This window comes from Erinaceus europaeus, chromosome 3 (assembly GCF_950295315.1).
Source record: "Erinaceus europaeus chromosome 3, mEriEur2.1, whole genome shotgun sequence".
Classification (NCBI taxonomy): Eukaryota; Metazoa; Chordata; class Mammalia; order Eulipotyphla; family Erinaceidae; genus Erinaceus; species Erinaceus europaeus.
In genome coordinates, this window is record NC_080164.1 from 142,667,965 (window position 1) to 142,692,064 (window position 24,100).

The 24,100-nt window shown below is 37.0% G+C and overlaps 1 protein-coding gene across 2 annotated transcripts in view; it reads right to left on the bottom strand.

Annotated features, from left to right (window-relative positions):
- Positions 1-24,100, bottom strand: part of CEP135 (centrosomal protein 135) — a 67,616-nt gene that overhangs the window by 26,887 nt on the left and 16,629 nt on the right. The window contains exons 7-13 of one of the 2 annotated variants that reach the window (XM_007523852.3): positions 22,108-22,236; positions 19,859-20,074; positions 16,782-16,847; positions 9,285-9,423; positions 7,301-7,524; positions 3,041-3,193; positions 1,747-1,899 (exon numbers count right to left, since the gene is read on the bottom strand). In XM_007523852.3, coding sequence (XP_007523914.1) covers positions 1,747-1,899; positions 3,041-3,193; positions 7,301-7,524; positions 9,285-9,423; positions 16,782-16,847; positions 19,859-20,074; positions 22,108-22,236 — 1,080 coding nt within the window. The remainder of the gene's footprint in view (positions 1-1,746; positions 1,900-3,040; positions 3,194-7,300; positions 7,525-9,284; positions 9,424-16,781; positions 16,848-19,858; positions 20,075-22,107; positions 22,237-24,100) is intronic. The other variant, XM_060188037.1, reaches the window with a different exon arrangement.

Below are 24,100 nucleotides of genomic sequence, written 5' to 3' on the forward strand. Positions count from 1 at the left end.
TGCCATACTGCACAGAACTTTCTCATTTGGTATTTTAACACATACTTTTTATAAAAGAAAAAAACTTTCTGGAAGGCAGTAATCCAAAGATGTTAATTAAAAGCATTCTTAAATTGTCAGGAAAACTGGGTCGTCAGGCTAAAACTTTTCATATACAGACTACTATTATAGTGCTAAAGTGCTCTGGGCTGGCAAAATAGTGCACTTAGTGTCCTGCTTTGCCATGAAATCTAATTGGTTCAAGTCTGTCCCCCACTTTGTTGATGGAAGCTTCTGTGTTCTTTCCCCCATCTCTGCTCCCATGTCTCTATGTAAAAATAATGTCCTTATACATAATTTTAGCTACTAATTTCAAAGCATTAACTTATAATACTTATTAGAAGTAAAGCATGGGTTCTATAATAAGAAACTGTAATATAAAAATATTATATAAATAATATATAAATCAATAATATACTTATAAAGTGATTTATGTGTATTAATCTATTTAATTTGTTTTGATATATATATATATATATCACCTAAATTGGAAAACAAAAGAAAAAGAAAAACCGATTATCTGGGAGGGGCTGAAGTGCAAGTATAAGGTCCCAGTATGGTCACATATGCTAGAGTGATGAGCTGGTTTTCTCAATAAGTAAATGATAAAAGAGAGAGAGAGAGAGAGAAATTAAAAACTTCTGTGCTCCAAATAATACATTCATAAAAAGAAAACCCATAGAATGGGGTATTTGCAAAACTTGTATCAAAAAGTTTATGTTGAGAGTATTAAAGAACTTTGAAAACTCAGAAAGCATGAAACAAATAACCCAACTTAAAAGTAGCAAAGGAAGGGCTGCGAAGTAGGCCAGTGAGTAGAGGACATGCCTCTCATGCATGAGACCTGAGTTTGACCCCTGGTACTGCATGAGAATACTAAAAGCAGTGCCAGGTGGAACTCCAAGTATGGCGAAACTTGGCTTTGTCCTCTCTCTCACCATCCTTCCCCTCCCTCATAAAAACAGACAACAGATAAAATGGGTCATGGTGGTTCAAGAGTGAAGTATATGCACAAGGTCATGGGTTCATTCCCTGGTAGTGTATTTTTAGTTACTTTCATGCACTCCAACTTTTAAATTTTTTATTGGGGGATTAATGTTCTACATTCGACAGCAAATATAATAATTTGTATATGCATAATATTTCTCAGTTTTCCACATAACAATACAGCCCCCACTAGGTCTTCTGTCATCCCTTTCCAGGACCTGTACTCTCCCCCCCGACCTACTCCACAGTCTTTTACTTTGGTATGCACTCCAACTTTTAAGTATACTATAATTTACCCCATAAGAAAAACATAGCTGAAAATTTCCCTTTTCTCAATAAATTGTCTTTTTAAAATAAGTCTTTTTTTTTCTTGCCTTAAGGGTTATTGCTGGGGCTTAGTACCTACACTATGAATCCACTATTCCTGAAGGCTATTTTTTCCCCCTTTTGTTAACCTTGCTTTTTATCATTGTTGTTGTTATTATTGTTGTCATTGCTGCTGCTGTTGTTGGATAGGACAGAGAGAAATCCAGAGAGGAGGGGAAGACAGAGAGCAGGAGAGAAAGATAGACACCTGCAGACCTGCTTTACCGCTTGCGAAGCAAACCCCCTGCAGGTGGGGTGCTGGTGGCTCGAACCGGGATCCTTATGCCAGTTCTTGTGCTTCACTGGCTGCTCTACTGCCTGACCCCCATAAAATAAGTCAATTTTAATACTTACTTTCAACTTTTCTTTTAAGGCTTCCTTTTCTGCCATAATCCTTCTTAAGTCAGACAATGCAAGTTCTTTTTCCTTTTCCATAAGACTAACAATATTATGGGAGGCTACAGTTTGAGTGGCTTCTTTTCTTAGTGCAGTTAATTCTTCTTGAGCCTTAAAGAATTAAAATTTACAAAAAATAATAAAACACTGAATATATTCCCAGCTAGAAAAAAATTATTAGAATAAACACTTACTACCTTTGCTCTCTTCCCAAACTTCAACAAATTAGAGGTAAAAGGATTAAAACAAGCTATAATAAAAACCAAAAGACAAGGAGTTGAGAAAAGTGGCAGCCATAAAATTACGGAAACCAAACAGCAGATGGACAGCTAGCAATTATCTAAGCAGACCCAAGAACACTGAAATCTATGCCAACAGTGGGGAAAGCACAGAAGTAGACCAATTTGCATATCAGGATCCCAAAAAAGCTCCAAAAGTGAAAATAGCTTTTATGATTTGACCTTTTAGCTTACTCATTCTTCTCCCTGTCTTGGAGCAGTAGAAAGATTTCATGGGCAATTTATATGGGACAAATTTAGTGATAGACATCATGCTTTACTCAGACTCACCTTGTCCTTGACAAGTCACATTTAGTAAAGGTGCCAGAGCTATATGGATTTCCTCTTCCCTAGCGGCTAAGTCCTCCGTATTTCATAGAACCAAATAGCAAGCACCACCCACAGTTTGGAAGACATTACCCAGCATATCTGAATCTCAAGGCTAAACTCGCTGAGAGTCAAGCTGAGACCCATTGTAGATAGTTTGATTATCTTTAACTAACATAGGCTAGCAAAGAAAAAGGATAGGGTGCAGGTGGTGGTGCACCTAGCTGAGCACACATGTTACAATGTGTAACACACAATGTTACAATTCAAACCAAGGATCTGGGTTTGAATCTCCAGGCCCCACTTGCAGGGGGAAAGCTCTGCAAGTGGTAAAGCAGTGCTGCAGGTATCTGTCTCCCTCCCTCTCAATCATGCCCTTCCTTCTCAATTTTTTGCTGTCTCTATTCAATAACTAAATAAAAGATGGTAAAAAAAAAAAAAAAGGAAAAGAAAATAGATAAAAATGGAAAAATAGCAGAAATTTCTAATTTGGGAATAAGATGATAGTACAAACTATTTACTTCCTAATTATGAAGCAATATCATAAAGCCCATAAGTTATAGTAATTCAAAGAATATAGGTTTGGTACCAGTATGGTTAATTGTTTCTATATACTTTGTTGATTTAATTAAAATCAAATTTCTTACTTCATTATATAAGACATTTAGTTTATCTCTTTCTGCTGTCAATAATTTAACATTGGACTGTATGTCTTCCATATGTTTTTCAAATCTTTCTAGCATATGTTGAAGTTCATCTCTTTCTCTTGCAATCATATGAATTTCTGAATTGTAATCATCCTGAAACATAAATTAAAAAACAGAATATATCATGTTATACTTATAAAAATATGTATTTTTAAAAACACAAAGAAACAAAAAACTGAGCTTATGGATAGAAACAGATTGGTGGTTAGTAAAAGTGGAGGTGGGGAGTAGGACAGGGGATTATGGGTAAAGGGAACTGAAATAGAAATGCAAATAGAAATTATAACTATGGATAGAGATAGGTGCCAAGTTGGCTTATTGTGATAATCATTTCATCAGGTGTACAAATAATGAATCATACTGTACAATTAAAATTAATGTACCCAATAAAGAAATTTTAAAAATTAATGTAATATATGTCAAATATACATAAAGAAAATAATGCATATTCCTAGTACTATCTGAGGTATATGGTACAGGCCATTGATTATGGAGAACAGCAAGGAATTTGTATTTTTAAAATCTTGTATTTTTAATAAGTCACATTATCTGAGACAGAGTCTGCAGCAACACTGTGAGAATTACAAGTCTGGCTCTGTCTGCCTCTGAAAGGGTCACTTTTTCTGTCAATGGGCATGTGCCCTCATAACCTGGTAAGGTATTTATGGTGAAGATTCAAGGATAAGTAATAAAACAGAGATCTAAGATTTGATCTTTTTTCTATAATAATATTGACTGGTGGTTATCCAACCTCTCTCGGAATATTTATAGTGAAATGGTGTCCACTACATTACATAAAAATCTTCTTTTATTACTAGAGAACTCTAGCTATATATTGTTTCTTAAACCAGTTGTCTCTGCAATAAAAAAAATTAACATTAGACTGAAAATCCTCCATATTTTTTAAATCTAAGTATATGCCAAAGTTCATGTCTTTCTCTTGTGACCAGATGAATTTCTGAACTGTAATCACCCTGAAACATAATTTATGAACAGAAGTTATCATTTGTTATAATTATCACTGCACAACTGTCATAAGAATGCTAATGATACTAACAGACGAGGAAACACAAGTTCCTTTCGTATAACTAGAGAACACAGATACTAATCTATAATGAAAGCATGAGTTGAGAGCACTGGGAGTACTACAGCAAATTTTCTGGCCTTCAGGTGCCAAAAAAGGAACCTAACAGTCAATGAAACAGACTGATCATATGTTTCAACTGTCATTCTTTTGGAATTATTTTAACTGGTGATAACTAACCCATAATCACCAGATGGAAGTGTCAGCAACATCTAGGAACTTCTTAAGACATAAAAGTTTGGGGAAAGACATGATCAAGAAATGAGAAATGGGAGTCGGTGGTAGTGCAGCGGGTTAAGCGCACGTGGCGCAAAGCGCAAGGACCTGCGTTAAGGATCCTGGTTCGAGCCCCTGGTTCCCCACCTGCAGGGGAGTCGCTTCACAGGTGGTGAAGCAGGTCCGCAAGTGTCTGTCTTCTCTCCCCCTCTCTGTCTTCCCCTCCTCTCTCCATTTCTCTCTGTCCTAGCCAATGACATCAATAACAACAACAATAATAGCTACAACAATAAAACAAGGGCAACAAAAGGGAAAATAAATAAATATTTAAAAAATTGAAAAAAAAAAAACAAGAAATGAGAAATAGAACAGTTACTAAGTTCTATGAAGAATTAGGTAATTCTGCTGCACACTAATGGCCAGAAACCACTAATTCATAGCCCTCTCCAGGGGAAGGAACAAGAGGACATGTGTGTGCCTGCTCACCAAGTACAGATAACTATAACACTCCAACACTCAGGCATCAAAATTATTTTCCTAAGCATTATGCTGTTTCCTCAGCCTGAGTGTCTGAGGTCTCAGGTTCAATCCCCAGCACCATCATATGTCAGAGCTGAGTAGTGCCCTGGTAAGCGCACACACACACACACACACACACACACACACACACACACACACACAGAGAGAGATAGATAGTTTACACTAATGATACTTTAAAGAAGATTTTGCTGGAACTGGTAGGTGACTCAGTGGTATAGCACCTGCTAGACTACATAGCAAAGTGTTTATACTGATAACTATAAATTAAATGTAGTCATTAGTCACTGAGGTTAAAAGAGTTTACTCAGAAAAAGACCCAACGTGGGGCCGCGCGGTGGTGCACCTGGCTAAGCGCACATGTTACAGCGCGCAAGGACCCAGGTTCAAGCCCCTGTCCCCACCTGCAGAGGGAAAGCTTCATGAGTGGTGAAGCAGAGCTGCAGGTGTCTCTCTCCTCCCTATCATCCCTTCCTTCTCGATTTCTGGCTATCTCTATCCAATAAGTAAATAAAGATAATTTAAAAAGAATTAAAAAAAGAAGCATTAAAAAAAAGAAGACCCAACATATGGATTGACATGCCATGTCCAGTGGAGAAGCAATTATAGAAGCTTCCATCTTCTGCACCCCATAAAGAATTCTGGTCCATACTCTCAGAGGGATAAAGTATAAGAAAGTTTTCAGTGGAGGAAACTGTATGGAACTGTACCTGTTATCTTACAATCTTATTAACCATTATTAAATCATTAATAAAATTTTTAAAAAAATTAAAAGAAGGGGTCGGGCAGTAGTGCAGTGGGTTAAGCGCACATGGCAGAAGCGCAAAGACCAGTGTAAGGATCCTGGGCGACCAGTGTAAGGATCCTGGTTCGAGCCCCAGGGTCCCCACCTGCAGGGGAATCGCTTCACAGGCGGTGAAGCAGGTCTGCAGGTGTCTATCTTTCTCTCCCCCTCTGTCTTCCCCTTCTCTCTCATTTCTTTCTGTCTTATCCAACAACGACATCAATAACAACAGCAATAATAATCACAACAACAATAAACAACAAGGGTAACAAAAGGTAAAAAAAAAAAAATAGCCTTGGGAGTCAGGCGGCAGTGCAGCAGGTTAAGCGTGGTGCAAAGTGCAAGGACCCGCATAAGGACCCCGGTTCAAGCCCCCAGCTCCCCACCTGCAGGGGAGTCCCTTCACAGGTGGTGAAGCAGGTCTGCAGGTGTCTGTCTTTCTCTCCCCCTGTCTTCTCCTCCTCTCTCCATTTCTCTCTGTCCTATCCAACAACAACAACAATAATAACTACAACAATAAAACAGTAAGAGCAACAAAAGAGAATAAATATTTTTTAAAAATAGCCTCCAGGAGCAGTGGATTCATGGTGTAGGCACCGAGCTCCAGTGACAACCGTGGATGCAAAAAAACAAAGAGGAGGAAAGGGAAGGGAAGGAAAAAGACCCAAAAATATTTAGCAATGGACATAGCAACTTTTTTTTTGGGGGGGGGGGCGGTTTATAAAGAGAGGAGCCAGAATTAGGGAATTCAACAAAGCCTAAAACTGACTGCATTGAGTTTACTTTACTTTCACTTCAATTTCCTCTCATTTTATCTAGTATATAGATAATGTTTAGGTCATATAAGTTTCCAAAGACTCCTACAGTTCCAAAGCTTAAATGAAAACTCTAAACAACTCACATGGTACTTATGAAATGTTTATAATAACCAAGACATGTAAAAAGACTTGGTTTTAATCTCTTAAGAATCATTGCTAACTTTACAAGATAAACATCTTTGGACTACCAATGTATAAATATGCATGGAGTAAACAAACAGTTTGATTTGCCCAGCACACTTCTGACCACCAATTTCTCCCTTCTCCTACTGCCTGGCGAACATGGAAGATGCTTGCTCTGTACAAGATGATCACTTTTCTGACTAATCCAAGGCTGGCAGTGGCAAGAATTCATATTGCCTATTGTGTGGACAAAGTCACTGTGCTCAGAGGGAGAAAACTGAAGTTGATGCCTCAAGTATAGGACAGAAAGAAAGGAAATGTCTGAGAGCATGCATCACTGGTTCCAGTTTCTGGAAGTCCAGATGTCCCTGCACTCCTCCTGTGCATGTGTAGAGCTATTTACTCTCCTTACATTTCTGTAATCTTATGCTTTGATTCAGGCATTAATATACTATGCTTTGTTAAGCAGTTTTTCTGATTAATGCAGTGTTCCTATAACATAGACTGTTGAGAAAAACAAAGTAAGATTTTTAAAAGTGAGTATGAATAAAGTTATATTTAATATAATAACAAAACCAGAAATGTTTGTTCTTGAAGATACTCTCTATACTTCCCAGTAACTTATATAGAGATATTACCTTTTCTGGTGTTTTGTATGATGAATTTTTATCACGTAAAGAGTATGCTGTAGAGCAAGATCTTCGATGTATTATATGTTGAAGTCTTTCAAGCTCTTTCTTATAATAGTCTCGTTCTTCTTCAATGCCTTTCAGAAATGTATCTAAACGAGAAGGCGACTTATCTCGACGCTTTATTCCATGCTCTACCCTCATCCTCTCAACTTCCAAAGTAAGTTTTCTTTCTGCAAATCAAAGTAACTAAATCTTAAAATAGTGTCAGATACAAAATATGATATTAGTCATATAAATTGTATCAATAGCTTTTATAATCCAGACTATAAAAATCACTACTTTGTATATTACCAAATGTGAAAGAGGCAAAATTGGAGGAGAAAAAAAAAGCAAAACTTGAAGAAAAAAAAAAGAATTGTTGAAAGTCCTCCTGCTTTCCTCCTCTCAGAAGAATAAGTATTTTTAGTGCTACAGAATAAAACAATTAACTAGCAATGACACTTTCTAATGACTTACAAATGCACTAATATATATTATAAACAATTTTAACATTAAACTTGAATTTAACATTATATATACACAAAGACATCAAAACAACTTGTCTTTCCCCAAATAAACACATTATTAACTTTACTACAGAAATCACTTTTTCTTTTTTTAATGTTTATTTTTTTAATATTTATATTCCTTTTTGTTGCCCTTTTTTTATTGTTGTAGTTATTATTGTTGTTGTTGCTGTCGTCATTGTTGGATAGGACAGAGAGAAATGGAGAGACGAGGGGAAGACAGAGGGGGGAGAGAAAGATAGATACCTGCAGACCTGCAGACCTGCTTTATTACCTGTGAAGCAATCCCCCTGCATATGGGGAGCCAGGAGCTTGAACTGGGATCCTTACGCAGGTCCTTACACTTTGCGCCACATGCGCTTAACCCGCTGCACTACTGCCTGACTTCCAAAAATCACTTTTTCAAATATCAAAAGTAGGCTAATGTCAGTCATTTCATAAAGTTCAATCTAATTTAATTATCATTACAACGATAAGAAATGAAATAGTTCTCAAGATGTATTTTGAGTCACTTCTATCTCTTCTTTCATTCATTTAACAAATACCCAGTGAGCATTTACTACATACCCAGAGACATCTAAGGATCTAAGTATAGTAAAACATAGGAAAGGTAAAAAATTTGAATTCTAGTAGGATAAAAATTACAAAAGATCACCATGCAATGCAACTGGCAAATTTATCTCAAGAAGGGGTGATCAGAGATAAGAAGAAAATACGAGTCAAGGCCTGGAAGACAGCTAAGATGGTACAGCTTTTCTTTTTTGTGTCAGGTGCTGGGTTTAATCCATGAAGGCACCATGAACAGCACCAGAAGGAGCTTCCTGGGTAGCAGAACAGAACACTGGTGTCTCTCTCTTTCTCTCTCCCTTCACCCCTCTCCCGTCTAAAACCATGGAATAAAGTTGGTTTCTCTGTGATCTCTCAGTGCATCAGAAGATTCAGCTGGGGGTAAGTGAATTCTGCTATCAGTCTGTCACATATGTGTGCAAATGTGATTTTTCTTTAAGCCAGAGACAGAAAAGGAAGAAAGACAGAGAGAGAGAGAGAGAGAGAGAGAGAGAGAGAGAGAGAGAGAGACCGAGACCACTGAAGTTTCCTTCAATGCAGCAGGGGCTAGACTCAACCCTGGGTCATGAACATGGCAAAGTAGCCCACAATCTAAGTGAGCTATTTTTCCAGTCCCTTTATATATTTCTATTGAAAAACACTCTAGCAAGGTTCTTTGTACCAGCTCATGAAAATATAAAGGAAACTTGTAAGGGTCGTGAGGGAGAGATTTTCTAAAGTATCTCAGTTCTTCATCTGGTTCCTGGTATAGAGCAAGCACTCAACATTTACACAATGATTGAATAAAAGGTTACACACACACTACAGTAAAAGGAAATTACTAGCATTTTTAAAATTATCAGTCTTTGATAATTTACCTGTAGTAGCAAAACCTTCCAATTTTCTGGTAAGTCTTTGCTTTTCTTGTTCAAGCTGATGAACAACAGTTTCTAGGTCTGATTTTATAAGAAGTTCATCATTCAGTCTCTCCTTTTCTTTATGACACAGGCTTAATTCCTGTTGATTTTAATACTATAATTAATATTTCTAACCACTTTATACTTCTGCACTTAAATACTCTGATAAGCATTTATTTAAGAGTAATTCACATATACATAAACTTTTAGTCAGTCAAATACATGATTTCAACTATACTTATCATTTGTGGCTAAATTTGTAAAAGCTCTTTTTTTTTTTTCTTTAATGGAGAGCCATAGGAAGATATAACGAAGCTTTAAGAGCTGCACCTGGAAATTGAGGATAAGCTAGTAAAGACAATCTATGAATGTAAAGCATTCTGCAATGTCCAGTACATGGCAGATGCGTAATAAGAATCACTATATCTTTATATTTGATTATATAAAAATCACTAGGGCCTATCTTAAAAACACATAAGCTGAGGATTCGACTTCCGGAGGCAGAGCTATGAGCAGCAGATCGCTTCTCTCCTCTCCTCTCCTCTCCTCTCCTCTCCTCTCCTCTCCTCTCCTCTCCTCTCCTCTCCTCTCCTCTCCTCTCCTCTCCTCTCCTCTCCTCTCCTCTCCCAGATCAACTAGGAATACCAAAGGAGACCACCCGGGACCAAAACAAGACAGGACTAGAATGACCACAGGAACCCAGTAAATCACCCGTGAGTACAAACACGCGTGGCTGGTGACAGAGAGGAGAGAGGGGCCTAAGGAGAGATTAAGTGACTGCTAACAGTTCGGCAGTTTATCAGTTGAGACACCACCTCCAGTCTGCTCCACAACAAGGGGACAGCTGAAGGGAGGAGAGGACTCCCCAGAGACTCACCAAGTGCAACTCTGAGTCTCCATTGCTACTACCCTCAGAATCTGGAGCAGCAACAGGGAGGGACACCAGGGGACAGAGATCTAACTGGGAAACTCAGGAGAAGACCTATACCTAGGTGGCATAGCTGAGGGGCTGTGAAAGTCTCTTTGCATAACCACTGGATTATCTCTGCCACACCCTGCTTTATCTCTTGGTCAGGAGTCAGTGATTAAGCTAAGAAGCCTATTGATAGTTGAAAAGCCCTCAGGCTCCCATAGCCTACAGGGAAGGAAAAAAAAAGAGGCTTTTACACCACTGAGCTCCAACTCAGGGACTGAAAAAACTGTTAACATCCACCACGGTAAACCCTTTAATTAAATTACTTAGACACAAGTCAATCCAGGTAATAGTGATCAATAATTTGAAAAGTACTGATAAAGGGAACTCATAACATAATATATAAAATGGTTAAAACAACAAGAAAAAATATTGGAGACTCGAACCAGGACAAAAGTCCAGCTAAATGTCCTCCAGAGGGTGAAGCACAAAACAACGAGTTCAACATCCAAACATTAGCTAAGGAAATAATAACAGGAGTGAGTAAAGAATTTGAAAAAATTGTAATCAGAAATGCAGGAACAACAAATGAGAATATGGAAGAAAATTCTAATTATCTCATGGTTATTAGAGAGCTGAAAGCTGAAATCGCTGAGCTAAGAACACAACTAGTTGAGCAAGCTAAAACAGTATCAGAGCAGGGCAACAAAATAGATGAACTCCAGAAAGCAGTAGAGGGCAGAGAGAATAGAATCTATGAGGCTGAAGACAGAATTAGCAAGATTGAGGATGAATTAGAGACAACTAAAAAAGAAGTAAGAGATCTCAAAAAGAGATGAAGAGATGCTAAAAACAACAACAGAGTCCTATGGGATGACTTCAAAAGAAACACTATACGCATTATTGGCTTACCAGAGGAAGAAAGAGAAGGAGAGGAAGAAAGCATTCTCCAGGCCATAATAGCTGAAAATTTCTCTAGTCTAGACAACATCAAAGACATAAAGATTCAAGAAGCCCAGAGGGTCCCAAACAGAATTAACCCAGACCTAAAGACACCAAGAAATGTCATACTTAGAATGGAAAGGAATAAGGATAAAGAAAGGATCCTCAAGGCTGCAAGAGAAAAACAAAGAGTCACCTACAAAGGAAAACCCATAAGATTAGCAGCAGACTTCTCCACACAAACACTACAGGCCAGAAGAGAATGGCAAGATATCTATCAAGTGCTCAATGAGAAAGGCTTTCAGCCAAGAATACTATATCCTGCTAGAATGTCATTCAGACTAGATGGAAGCATCAAAACCTTCTCAGACAAGCAACAGTAGAAGGAAGCAACCATCACCAAGCCTGCCCTGAAAGAAGTTCTGAAAGGTCTCCTATAAACAACCAGACTACCACAAATAGGACATATTTCAAAACACTCTAAAACTCTACAAGAATGGCGTTAAAATATCTTCAATCTTTGATATCAATAAATGTCAATGGTCTGAATTCACCTATTAAAAGACACAGAGTAGGAAGATGGATCAGAAAACACAACCCAACAATATGTTGTCTACAGGAAACTCACCTAACTCAACAAGACAAACACAGACTTAAAGTGAAAGGATGAAAAACTATCATACAAGCCAATGGCCCACAAAAAAGGGCAGGAACAGCTATTCTCATATCTGACATGATAGACTTTAAAATAGATAAGATTAAAAAAGATAGAAATGGACACTACTTAATGCTCAGAGGATCAGTCAATCAAGAGGACTTAACAATTATTAACATCTATGCACCCAATGAGAAGCCATCTAAATACATCAAACTTCTACTGAAAGAGCTACAGCAATATATTAACAGTAACACAATCATAGTAGGGGACTTCAACACCCCACTATCTCAACTTGACAGATCATCCAGGAAGAAAATCAGTAAAGACATAAGGGAGCTAAATGAAGACATAGATAAACTAGAACTATTGGACATTTTCAGAGTCATTCATCCCAAGAAACTGAAATACAAATTTTACTCAAATCCACATGGATCATTCTCAAGGATAGACCATATGTTAGGCCACAAAGACAGCATCAGCCAATTCAAGAGCACTGAAATCATCCCAAGCATCTTCTCAGACCACAGTGGAATTAAACTAACACTTAACAATCAACAAAAGATTAGTAACAGTCCCAAAATGTGGAAGCTCAACAGTACACTTCTTAACAACTTCTGGGTCAAAGAGGAAATCAAGGAAGAAATCAAAATGTTTCAAGAGTTCAATGAAAATGAAGACACAAGCTATCAAAATATTTGGGACACAGCTAAAGCAGTCTTAAGAGGGAAGTTCATAGCTATATAAGCACACATTAGGAAACAAGAAAAGGCACAAAGAAACAGCCTGATTGCACATCTTAAAGACCTAGAAGAAGAACAACAAAGGAATCCTAAAGCAACCAGAAGGACAGAAATCACTAAAGTTAGGGCAGAAATAAATAACATTGAGAATAGGAAAACCATACAAAAGATCAATGAAAGTAAATGTTGGTTCTTCGAAAGAGTAAACAAAATTGACAAACCTTTAGCCAGACTCACAAAACAAAAAAGGGAGAAGACCGAGATAAATTGGATAGTAAATGAAAGAGGAGATATCAAAACAGACACTGCAGAAATTCAACATATCATGCGAGGCTTCTGTGAACAACTATATGCCACCAAGCTAGAGAACCTGGAAGAAATGAATGATTTCCTAGATACTACCAACTTCCAAAACTAAGTAAAGAGGAAGTGGATAACATGAACAGGCCCATCAGAGCTAATGAAATTGAAACAGTTATCAAAAATCTTCCCAAAAATAAAAGTCCTGGACCAGATGGTTTTACAAATGAATTCTACAAAACCTTCAAAGAAGAACTAATACCTATACTTTTAAAAGTCTTCCAGAGGATTGAAGACACTGGAATACTCCCTGCCAGCTTCTATGAAGCCAACATCACCCTGATACCAAAAGCAGACAGGGATACAACCAAAAAAGAAAACTACAGACCAACATCTCTGATGAACATAGATGCGAAAATATTGAACAAAATTCTAGCCAACCGGATACAGCAGTATATCAAAAAGATTGTTCAACATGACCAAGTGGGGTTTATCCCAGGCATGCAAGTTTGGTTTAATATACGTAAATCAATCAATGTGATCCACCACATCAACAAAAGCAAGACCAAAAACCACATGGTCATATCAATAGATGCAGAGAAAGCCTTTGACAAAATACAACATCCCTTTATGATCAAAACACTACAAAAAATGGGAATAGATGGAAAATTCCTGAAGATAGTGGAGTCTATATATAGCAAACCTACAGCCAACATCATACTCAATGGTGAAAAATTGGAAGCGTTTCCCCTCAGATCAGGTACTAGACAGGGCTGCCCACTATCACCATTACTATTCAACATAGTGTTGGAAGTTCTTGCCATAGCAATCAGGCAGGAGCAAGGAATTAAAGACATACAGATTGGAAGAGAAGAAGTCAAACTCTCCTTATTTGCAGATGACATGATAGTATACATGGAAAAACCTAAGGAATCCAGCAAGAAGCTTTTGGAAATCATCAGGCAATACAGTAAGGTGTCAGGCTATAAAATTAACATTCAAAAGTCAGTGGCATTCCTCTATGCAAACACTAAGTTAGAAGAAATTGAAATCCAGAAATCAGTTCCTTTTTCTATAGCATCAAAAACAATAAAATATCTAGGAGTAAACCTAACCAAAGAAGTGAAAGACTTATATACTGAAAATTATGAGTCACTACTCAAAGAAATTGAAAAAGACACAAAGAAGTGGAAAGATATTCCATGTTCATGGGTTGGAAGAATTAACATCATCAAAATGAATATATTACCCAGAGCCATCTACAAATTTAATGCTATCCCCATCAAGATCCCAAGCACATTTTTTTAGGAGAATAGAAAAAATGCTACAAATGTTTATCTGGAACCAGAAAAGACCTAGAATTGCCAAAACAATCTTGAGAAAAAAGAACAGAACCGGAGGCATCACACTCCCAGATCTCAAACTGTATTATAGGGCCATTGTCATCAAAACTGCTTGGTACTAGACCATGAATAGACACACTGACCAGTGGAATAGAATAGAGAGCCCAGAAATGAGGCCCCACACCTATGGACATCTAATCTTTGACAAAGGGGCCCAGACTATTACATGGGGAAAGCAGAGTCTCTTCAGCAAATGGTGTTGGAAACAATGGGTTGAAACATGCAGAAGAATGAAACTGAATCACTGTATTTCACCAAATACAAAAGTAAATTCCAAGTGGATCAAGGACTTGGATGTTAGACCAGAAACTATCAGATACTTAGAGGAAAATATTGGCAGAACTTTTTTTACGCATAAATTTTAAAGACATTTTCAATGAAACGAATCCAATTCCAAGGAAGACTAAGGCAAGTATAAACCTATTCTTCACAGCAAAAGAAACCACTACCCAAACCAAGAGACCCCTCACAGAATGGGAGAAGATCTTTACATGCCATACATCAGATAAGAGTTTAATAACCAACATATATAAAGAGCTTGCCAGACTCAACAACAAGACAACAAATAACCCCATCCAAAAATGGGGGGAGGACTTGGACAGAATATTCACCACAGAAGAGATCCAAAAGGCCAAGAAACACATGAAAAAATGCTCTAAGTCTCTGACTGTCAGGGAAATGCAAATAAAGACAACAATGAGATATCACTTCACTCCTGTGAGAATGTCATACATCAGAAAAGGTAACAGCAGCAAATGCTGGAAAGGGTGTGGGGTCAAAGGAACCATCCTGCACTGCTGCTGGGAATGTCAATTGGTCCAGCCTCTGTGGGGAACAGTCTGGAAAACTCTCAGAAGGCTAGAAATGGACCTATCCTATGACCCTGCAATTCCCCTCCTGGGGATATATCCTAAGGAACCCAACACATCCATCCAAAAAGATCTGTGTACACATATGTTCTTGGCAGCACAATTTGTAATAGCCAAAACCTGGAAGCAACCCAGGTGTCCAACAACAGATGAGTGGCTGAGCAAGTTGTGGTCTATATACACAATGGAATACTACTCAGCTGTAAAAAATGGTGACTTCACCGTTTTCAGCTGATCTTGGATGGACCTTGAAAAAATCATGTTGAGTGAAATAAGTCAGAAACAGAAGGATGAATATGGGATGATCTCACTCTCAGGCTGAAGTTGAAAAACAAGATTAGAAAAGAAAACACAAGTCGAACCTGAAATGGAATTGGAGTATTACACCAAAGTAAAAGACTCTGGGGTGGGTGGGTGGGCAGAATACAGGTCCATGAAAGATGATGAATGACATAGTGGGGGTTGTATTGTTAAATGGGAATCTGGGGAATGTTATGCATGTACAACCTATTGTATTTACTGTTGAATGTAAAACATTAATTCCCCAATAAAGAAATAAATTATTTAAAAAAAAAAAAGAAAAAAAAATACATAAGCTATACCATGGATAGAAATATAAGAAAGGGGGCCAGGCCATGGCACACCTGGTTAAGTGCAAATATTACAGTATGCAAGGAACCAGGTTCAAGCCCCTGCAAGGGGAAGCTTCACGAGTGGTGAAGTGGGGCTACAGGTGTCTCTGTCTCTTTCCCTCTCGCTTCCCTCTGTCAGTATCTAGTAAATAAATAAATTTAAAAAAAATGAACTTATAAAAAAGCTTAAGATTTTTAACTCAGAGCATCACTGGTCCAGCTGCTAGTCTAATCCATAATAATAAAGTTACAGTAAACTATGCATGGACTTCTATTGTGAAAGATAGAGTGGCTGAATGAGGGCTTCCTGTTCAAATCTCTTTTCTCCACTGTCTACCTGTATGACCCAAGCAACTTACTTAACCTCTCTGAGCCTTTTTTTTGCCTCTAAAATGGTAAAGATAGGAAGTCGGACAGTGGCACACCAAATTGAGCCTCATATATTACCATGTGCAAGGACCCAAGTTCGAGCCCCCACTCCCCACCTGTATGGAGGATGCTTCAGCGGTGAAGCAGGGCTGCAAGTATCTCTCCCTCTTCCTTCTCTATTTCTATCAAATAAATAAGTGAATAAAATGGCAAAAACAACAGAACTTACCTCATAAATTACTATGTTTGACACACTGTACTCAATAACTCTTAACTCTTAGGAAACAAATAAACAAAAACCATAAATACATAAATAAATGGAAAAAGAAAAAAAACACTGTGGTGATAGAAACCAGACACTAAATGTTTTATTCTGTAAATTCCACTTATATCAAATGTCCAGAACAGGAAAATCTAAGGAAACAAATCAGATTAGTAGTTATTAGAGGCCAACCAGAGGGAGAAAGGAAGTGACTGCTATTTTGAGTAATAAAAATATTCTGGGATCAGACAGTAGTGATAGTTGCACCTTTTTGGTGCCAATGCCAATGTGCACTTGTATATTTTTGTCAAAGAAAGCATAACATTTTTCTTACTGACAACTCTACCAATTTCATATAACATTTACTTACCAGTTGAAGTTTTGCCATTGTTTCTTCAAGGTCCCGCATTTCAGAGAGCTTCCTTTTAATCTCTTTCTAGGAATAAAAGTCTATTAGGTAAACACTTAACAGTCTTGAATACTTATCACTAAATGACAGTACAAATTTTGCAAAATAATTTTCTTTCCTTGTGTCTTGATTTTTAGGTTTCATTTTGTAACAGTCGTTTCCTGATTATCTTGTCCTATTTGCTTTCACCTAACTTGTACAAACGTGGATCCTCTATATGTAATGAGAATGCTAAATGTCAAGAGAAAAAATATGTGACTGGCAAGGGCTCTTACAGAGATAAGTTGCCATTCCTGAGTGTTGTCAATAAGAAGCCATGTTTACTATGTTATAAACGTGAACATATAAGATGCAAAAGGAGTTGACAAAAGACAGATAACACTGTCGGCTGTAAAACATTAATCCCTCAAGAAATGAGAGAGAGAGAGAGAGAGAGAGAAGATATAGGAATGTTACAGTGAAACTAAAGTCACAACAGCAGAATTAAAACTGCACTAATTATGTTAATTTTTAAGACTGTTGTGGCTATTTGAGGTCTCTTGGGGTTCTATATGAATGTTAAAATTTTCTATTTCTACAAAAAACAAAGAAACAAAAAATCATTGGGGTTGGACAGGAATTGCATTGAATATATAGAAATGCCTCTGTATATGGGCATTTGAACAACAGTCTTCTAATCATAAACAGTTATCTTTCCACTACTTTCTATCTTAATTACTTTTAGTAATATTTTATAACTTTCAGTGTACTATCTTTCACTCCCATGGTTACGTTTATTCCTAAGCATTTTATTCTTTTTGATGCTATTATTCATACCTATTTTTAAAGTTTCTTTTTAAAATTGCTGATGATTAATGTATAGAAATACATTTGAGCTTTGTGTGTCAATTGTGATTGCAAGTGTGGTGGTTTACCAACTGAACTACCTCCCAGGTTGCTCAAATTATCTTTTTTAAGGCAGTGATTCTCAAGAAAATGTTACTTTATTTAATAACTATACACAATAGTGCTGTATTTGTCATTTTTATCTAATAATTCCAACACTTCAAATCTTAGAATAGTGTTAAGATAAAAATTTTAATGTATTATATTATTACAGAGTTTGCTTACCATAAAATATAGTACAGCACAAAATATTCTAAAATAAAACAAAAAATTGTGGGGAGCTCAAGGAAAAAAAGGTGATTTGGAGTCTACTGGATATATTTATATATAAGAGAATAATATATTTTTATTTTAAAAAATATCAGTATTTACAATAGATTGAAAATTACTCATGGGGCCTATTTAAAGATGAAAACATTAGCTACTAATTTAAAATATACAAGAATAGAATTAAAAAATATACTCTTTTAATATTTATTTTTTATTCCCTTTTGTTGCCCTTGTTTTATTGTTGTAGCTATTATTGTCGTTGCTATTGACGTCGTTGGATAGGACAGAGAGAAATGGAGAAAGGAGGGGAAGACAGAGGGGGGAGAGAAAGATAGACACCTGCAGACCTGCTTCCCTGCAGGTGGGGAGCCAGGGGCTCTAACTGGGATCCTTACACTGGTGCCTGTGCTTTGCACCACCTGTGCTTAACCCGCTGCACTACCTCCCGACTCCCTTAAAAAATATACTTTTAAAAGGTCTGTAGGCCCTGCTAAGGCCCAAATCCAGCGGAGAAGCAATTACAGAAGTCAGAACTCCCACCTCTGCACCCCAAAAACAATTTTGGTCACACTCCCACAGGAGAAGAAATTTTTCCACAGGGAAGATGACCAGAGAATTCTGAACCCCAATCCATCAAGACCCAGAGAGAGAAGAGGAAAAAAGGAAGGCCATTCAGAAGTAGTAATAGGTATGACTTAGAAAGGAAGAGAAGGCAGGACCATAGAAAAAAATGGGCAAAAACATATATAAATATAAACAGTTGTAGGAAAAATAATCAATCCATATTTGTGACCTTGAGAGAACCACTGTACTTTCCAATGGAGGGAATGTGACCACAGAACTGTGGTGGGAATGCTGTGGAATTATACCCATTATCTTCTAATTTTGTACATCAATATTAAATCACTAGTAAAAACATTGATACAACTCTCAAAAAAAAAAAAGTCTGTAGGCACAATGACAGAAAAAAAAACTTCAAGTTTGTTCTCAATGCAGAGACAAAGAACAGAGATGACATTTTTGAAAAGGAGATTAGGTCAGAGTCTGGAGAACTATCCTAAGAAAAAGTAGATTTCAGAAAGATATTCAAACACATAAAACGTGCAAATATTTGAAAAACACAAATAATACTTTAGAAAATAGGGGCTGGGAAGCAGTGCAAGGACCTGTGCTTAATTAAGCCCCCAGTAATCACCTGCAGGGGGAGTTTCACAAGTGTGAAGCAGTGATGCAGATGTCACTTTTTTTTCTATTTCCCTCTCAACTTTTCTATTTCTCTATAAAAATAAATTAAAAATATAGATAAAACTATTTTTAAAAAATAAACTAAAAAGGAGAAAGAGGAGGGTGGAGCCAAGATGGTGACTTGGAAACAACACATGGCCTGAGCTCTGCAAACAGGCTGCTTCAGTTTTGAAGTTCGGCCACCAGGTTCCAGATGCTACCATGATGCCAACCGGACTTCCCTGGACAGATGACCTCACCAATGTGTCCTGGAGCCCTGTTTACTCAGAGCTCTGCCCCACTAGGGAGAGAGACAGGCTGGGATTATGGACCGACCTGTCAATGCCCATCTTCAGCAGGGAAGCAATGACAGAAGCCAGACCTTCCACCTTCTGCACCCCATAATGACCCTGGATTCATACTCCCAGGGGGTTAAAGAATAGGAAAGCTATTAGGGAAGGGGATGGGATAAGGAGCTCTGGTGGTGGGAACTGTATCCCTCTTATCCTATGGTCTTGTCAGTGTTTCCTTTTTATTAATAAAATATAAAAAAATAAATAAGGAGAAAGAAAACAAATCAACCAACTTAAAGATATCAAGAGGCTCAGGTTCACTATGGTCTAGGAGAATTAATGAATATTGCCACAATGTAGACATACCTTTGCTTCCTCAAGTTCTTTATCAGCAGTTTCAAGTACTTCTTCTTTATGTCTTTCCAACTGCTGTGCTAACTGGTCTATTTCAGTTAATTCTTGGCAGAGTTTTTCATTTTTGTTACTTAAATTAACAACTTCAGAAGTCACTGTTTGCTTGGTTTCCATAAGCTCTTGTATATGCTTCTCCAGACCTTTATTAGCTTGTTGAAGAAAGTCAACCTAAATTGAATTTGTAATTTATAAGGTTTATAAACTGGGAAATGATTCTAAATACTGAACTTCACAAATACTGTATTTTTAGGAACTGGAAGTTAAAACCACAGTTACTTTACATATGTAAACTTATTGTTTTGATTTATAAAACTAACAATGAGTGGCTTCATAAAAACAGATATTGGTGGGCTCCAATTTTAAAGTACAGGAAGAAATGACAAGTAAGACATCTGTGTGAACCTTTGCCCAGTTCAAAGTTCTACAAGTATGACAAGAATATCTTTGTGGTGCTGTTATTCTAGATTGTGCTGCCCAAGGTGGTATCCAAGGTGGATATGACTAATCCAAAACTCAGGTGGGAGAGCGAACCAGTCCCATGGCAGCGCTCTCGCCTCCCAAAACTCAGATGTGCTATAGATGTGAACTATACAAAAAATCAATTAATTCAGTGTAGAAAAAGATACATAAAACATCTCAGTGCTGTTTTATAACCATTCTATATTTAAATGATAGCAATTTCATACAGAGAGGTAAATATTTTTTAACATTTAAAAGTTAAAGGTATACTGCCTTACAACATTAAATTACAAGTGTGCATCACTGAAAAACCTACATGTAGGGAGTTGGGCAGTAGCACAGCGGGTTAAATGCAGGTGGCGCAAAGCACAAGGACCAGCATAAGGATCCCGGTTCGAGCCCCCGGCTCCCCACCTGCAGGGGAGTCCTTTCACAAGCGGTGAAGCAGGCCTGCAGGTGCCTGTCTTTCTCTCCCCGTCTTCCCCTCCTCTCTCCATTTCTCTCTGTCCTATCCAACATCTACGACATCAATAACAACAATAATAAGCTACAACAATAAAATAAGGGCAACAAATGAGAATAAATAAAATTTTTTAAAAAATACCTACATGTGCTTCCTTTTTCTGAATTCATCATACGGGTCCTCTGGTAAATGCAAATACTAACATTAATTTCAAGTGCTTTTGTTTCATCCGGCTTTAAGAAGTTTTAATTGCATATATGGCTCACATTTCTACTGAACAGCACTACTTTAGGGCCTAGGCTGATATATGACTTAACTCTGTTCTGGTTGTAGCCCAGGTTAGCACAGCTATATGTAAATTTCTGAAAGCCCTATGTCATCCTTATAGAGCTCTTTTATTCTTCCACTCTTAGGTCAAATGCATGACAAGAAAACTCATGAGGGCCTGGGAGATGGTGCACCGGATTGAGCACACATATTACAATGCACAAGGACCCAAGTTTGAGCTCCAAGTCCCCACCTGCAGGGGGAAAGCTTTGCAAGTGGTGAAGCAGGGCTGCCATTGTCTCTTTGTCCCTCTCCCTATCTAACAACCCCTTCCCTTTTGGTTTCTGGCTGTCTCTATCCAATAAATAAATAATGATAATACAAAAAGATAAAAAAAACTTATTAGGCAAGTAAAAAATACATGATTGATTTTTATATTTATGTTTCATGTTATAAAATATATATTTCAAAAAATCTAAGCAGAAAAATCATAAAGAAAAATAATACCAACACAAACATTGTTAACATACCTGAGTAGATTCTAAAGTATGTCTCCAAGTTCAAGTACGTACTTTTAGTGAAAAATGAAAATTGAAGATCACATTGTATCTAGTTTATTCTTTTAAATATTTAACATTGTGGTGTACATTTTCCCATCTCATTAAAATGTATTTGCTTATTTATTTAGGTGGTGTGGGGGCATCAATGCACGGGTAATTCCATCTCTCAGAGAAACAAATTTTTAAAGATTTTGATTTCAGAAAGACACAAGAGAGAGAGTGGTGCTAGGGTTTGAATTTGAGGATACTCATAGCAAGGCACGTACACTTCCGGATGAGCTAGCCTCTAATTCCTAAATATACTTAGAAAGCATTATTTCACAATACCACAATCCTACTCCAGGATCTTTTGGCTCTATAAAAATTCCCCCACTATAAAGACTTGTGAACAAACCTGTAATTTTACAAGTTCACAGACCATTGTACAGTGAAGTGATTACAGAAGTCCTTACCTGAATATTCAAATGAGCAATAAGCTTTTCATTGTTTTTATTTCTAGTCTCCAGAGAAAGGATATCAGGAGAGCGCCCACTATCCAATGCAAGTGACAAACGTTCAATCTCACGTTCTCTGAGCTCAATCTGACAACATAAAGTTGTGTTATCACTTTTAAAAATTTAGTTTTGAACTGAAATCATTCAATTGAATAGACACTTATTTAAATAAATTTTCTTATGTTCTACAATGTAAACAAGAGATTATCATTCATATATGTACTCATACATATATGGGATTATGAAATGTACTTTATGAAGAGCAAAAGTAATCAGCACCGTTAAGTGCCAACAAAAAAATTACCTACATTGGCCTAGCAATGGCACACCCAACAGAGTGCACACATTACCAGCACAAGGACCTGAGTTCAAGCACCTAGTCACTATTTTCAAAGGCGATGCTTTACAAACAGTGAAACAGTGATAATCCTGGTGGCAAAAATAAAAATGAATTGTCTACATAATATCATTAGTATTTCTATTGCTCAGATTTGTTCTGGTTTATGAATCCACTCCCAAGTCTAGGCAAAGTTTATATAAAAAGAAGCTACTGAATGGCATCTGAACTACTTCAGTGCTTGGTGGAATAAAGGAACGAAAACACAAAGGAAGTGAACTGCTACTGAAACTCAATCTTAAAAAAAAAGGTTAAGCTGAATTTAATTATGTTATTTATAGAAACAAATGTATAAAAAAAAAAGCAGAAGATGACCATCACACTAATTTGCATGCAAGAATATGGGAAAACACACACACACACACACACACAAGTGTTGGCTTTCCAAAAAAAAAAAATTGAAAACAAAAACCAAGCATTCAATTCAACAATTCAACACAATCTTAGGTGTACTAAGATAAATAAAACATGGTTTCTCCCTTGCAGAACATGCAGCTTTAGAAGGAAAACTAGTAACTAAATCACTAATTGTAATATAAATCTGTTGTTTAATGGTAGAATAAAAGAAATAGTACATGGCACAAAAGGGGATATAGAAATAGTGGTGGATTACTGTCCAAGATATATTCATGTCTGTGGAAGGCAGTGTAGGCTTTATGAAATAAATATATCCAAGAAGGCTATCAATGATCATATGAAGAAAAGAAAGGAAGGATGTTCCCTCCATCTGATGACAAAGAAGCACTGTAACAACATGCTATGTATGTTTGAGGGAGTATATATGGCTCATTATGAATGGATTTTAATGCAAGAGTTAATGTGAAAGACTTAAGAACCAGGTGGAACCAATAAACGTTGAATATTTTGTCAGGAAGAAGTACTACTCTGGATTAAGGAATGAATTTGGTAATAATAATAGGAGAAGAAGGGAGACATCATAGAAGAGATATGATTAGACCTAAAAATAAAAGTGGGGTAGGGTGTTGTAAAAGAAGTATTTAAAAGTCCTTAGGTTGTGTGACAAACCAGAAAGAGAAAGACCAATACTGCAAATGATCTCACTTACAGGTGGAATTTAAGAACAAAGAATAATAAAGGATATTGGGTGTGGCATATTGCACCAAGCCAAAGGACTCTGGAAAGGGTCATGATGAAGGGACATTAGGTCCTCTGCTGTCTCCTTAGACACCAATTATGGTGAGATAAGTGATTGTGTCAATGTGTTAAAGGCCATACTGTAAACCACTAAACCCCCCATAATTTTTTTTTTTAAGTACTTAGGTAGGACAAATGACAGAACTTGGGTGAGTGATACATGTAGGGAAAAGAATGAGACCTTGAAAGATTTACAATGTTGGCTTAAGAGATGGTACTGCCATTAACCAAAGGAGTAACTCAACTAAGATTAATAACCAAAACAATCTGTAACTAAAACAATCTGATGGATTCAATTAACATGGTTAGATTATTTCCACTAAATGCTTAAGCCGCATCACAAAAAAAAAAAAAAAAAAAAAAAAAAAAAAAAAAAAAAAAAGACTAGGAATCAGTTTC